This window comes from Dipteris shenzhenensis, chromosome 19, assembly GCF_047967505.1.
Source record: "Dipteris shenzhenensis isolate YYH24624 ecotype China chromosome 19, Dip_SZ_1.0, whole genome shotgun sequence".
Taxonomy (NCBI): Eukaryota; Viridiplantae; Streptophyta; class Polypodiopsida; order Gleicheniales; family Dipteridaceae; genus Dipteris; species Dipteris shenzhenensis.
This window is the reverse complement of record NC_141614.1, coordinates 31,991,502-31,993,168: the sequence shown is the minus strand read 5'-3', so window position 1 is coordinate 31,993,168 and position 1,667 is coordinate 31,991,502. Positions and strand designations below refer to the sequence as shown.

Sequence of the window (1,667 nt, the reverse complement as noted above, 5' to 3'; positions counted from 1 at the left end):
ATGGATGTTCATTACCCTTTCAATCCTAGTATGCTCGTCATGCTCTCAAGACTCAAATTAAGACACTTCCGACTTTACAATGGACGTTCATCGCCCTTTTAATCCTAGTTTGCTTGTAATGTGCAACTTCTAGGCTACTACTAAAAGACCATTTTTGGCTTAAGTCTTGAAGATGACACCACTCTTGACGTTCATTACCTTTTCAAACCCTACTTTGGTTCCAATGAAAGAAAATTTCCAAAATAAGGATTACTTTGTTTCCCATCCCCACTTCACATTATAAAATTGAAATAAAGTTTCCTGAGTCCAAAGAAAAAGTCGATTAAAGTACATAAGTAAATTGAGTCCAAAGTTAAACTTTCATGAGTCCGAAGAAGTAATAGCTCGTAAGGAAAAGCTTGAAAACATCAAATGCTCTGAAGGGAAGCATGGATGCAACCCTTGCTCATAAGGAAAAGCTTGCAAACATCAACTGCTCTGAAGGGAAGCATGGATGCAACCCTTGCTCATAAAGAAAAGCTTGCAAACATCAATTGCTCTGAAGGGAAGCATTATGCAAACCCTTGCGTTCCTAATCCACAAACCTAATCCACAAATGAGAGAAGAGTCTTTAATATAACATAGGCCTCTGCTGCACCGTCCCCCTACCCAAATAAAGGTAGCACCGCCAGAACACCTGTTGAAGTTCCATCGACGCATTACAAGGTGACTCGAACATTTCGACTATCTTGGAAAATTTTCCGAACTCACTTATCCAGAGCCCACAATGATGTTGTTGATTGGGATGAAAATCAGTTTCACAAAGAAGCCGACGAAGCCCATCACAACAAATCCGATCGCCGTTCTGAAAGCAACCTTAGAGAACTCTGCCAGGCAAATTATAAAACGTTAGCAAAACCAGAGCAAATCACAGGCCAAAGGGTCCCAATTCATTATTCAGAAACGTAAAGAAATGGAGGAGTCTGCTCACCTTTGCGGTCCGGTTTATGGCATCGCTTGACCAAGCGAAAGCTATCCTTGGCAAAATCCTTGACGGGCTTGACGACACTATCAACAGCTTCCATGTGGGCGATGGAGGAATGGATAGAGGTGCTCGAGTAGAGATCTAAGCGATGGCGAGGACGCAGTAACAAATGAAGTGGATAGGGAAACCGTGAAGACCTAGGCGCCCTTTTGTATAAGATCTAGGTCGGTAAAGCAAAACCATAAGGCTTTTATATGCTTTTGCTTTCTTTGAAACCAAATTTAACAAGTTTGAATTACATTCATAAGGCCTCCCATGACGTAGATGAGTTCGCTCCACTATGTTTGCCTTGGTCGGGTACTTTTGTCCAGATATGGTCTATCGTTGAACCATGGATTGTCATGGGCATAAGAATCAGTTGTTCCATGTTTTGTGCTGCCATGAACTTACATAGTTTTGACTTGTTTGGGGAGAATGAGTTGTAGTCCACGTTGAAGTCTCCCAATATGTAAGTAGGCATCGTTGGACTCCTTCTCTAAAGCAAATGATGCAATGATTTAGTGAGCTTGGAGGTTGTTGCTCTGGGTGACTTGTATTTAACATTAATTATTGCTACTTTAAAGTTCATGGGGAGCTGGAAGATTGACAGGAGACATTTGCACCCGATACCGTTGCAATAATTTTATTGCAGTAGTTGGATGCC

At 41.6% G+C, this 1,667-nt stretch overlaps 1 protein-coding gene across 2 annotated transcripts; it reads right to left on the bottom strand.

Moving 5' to 3' along the window:
* Positions 1 to 282: 282 nt before the first annotated feature.
* On the bottom strand, positions 283 to 1,197 carry LOC147890356 (protein transport protein Sec61 subunit gamma-like). Of its 2 annotated transcripts, XR_015542759.1 has the most exons (3): positions 971 to 1,197; positions 677 to 866; positions 283 to 631 (listed from the first exon to the last, which is right to left on the bottom strand). XR_015542759.1 is itself a non-coding variant. In XM_087390784.1 (2 exons), the coding sequence occupies exons 1-2, from the start codon at positions 1,062 to 1,064 to the stop codon at positions 751 to 753; spliced, it is 210 nt and encodes a 69-aa protein (XP_087246910.1). In that variant the 5' UTR covers positions 1,065 to 1,197; the 3' UTR covers positions 286 to 750. The 2 variants fall into 2 exon arrangements, 1 of the variants encoding a protein (XP_087246910.1); XM_087390784.1 differs by having other exon boundaries at positions 286 to 866.
* Positions 1,198 to 1,667: the final 470 nt, after the last annotated feature.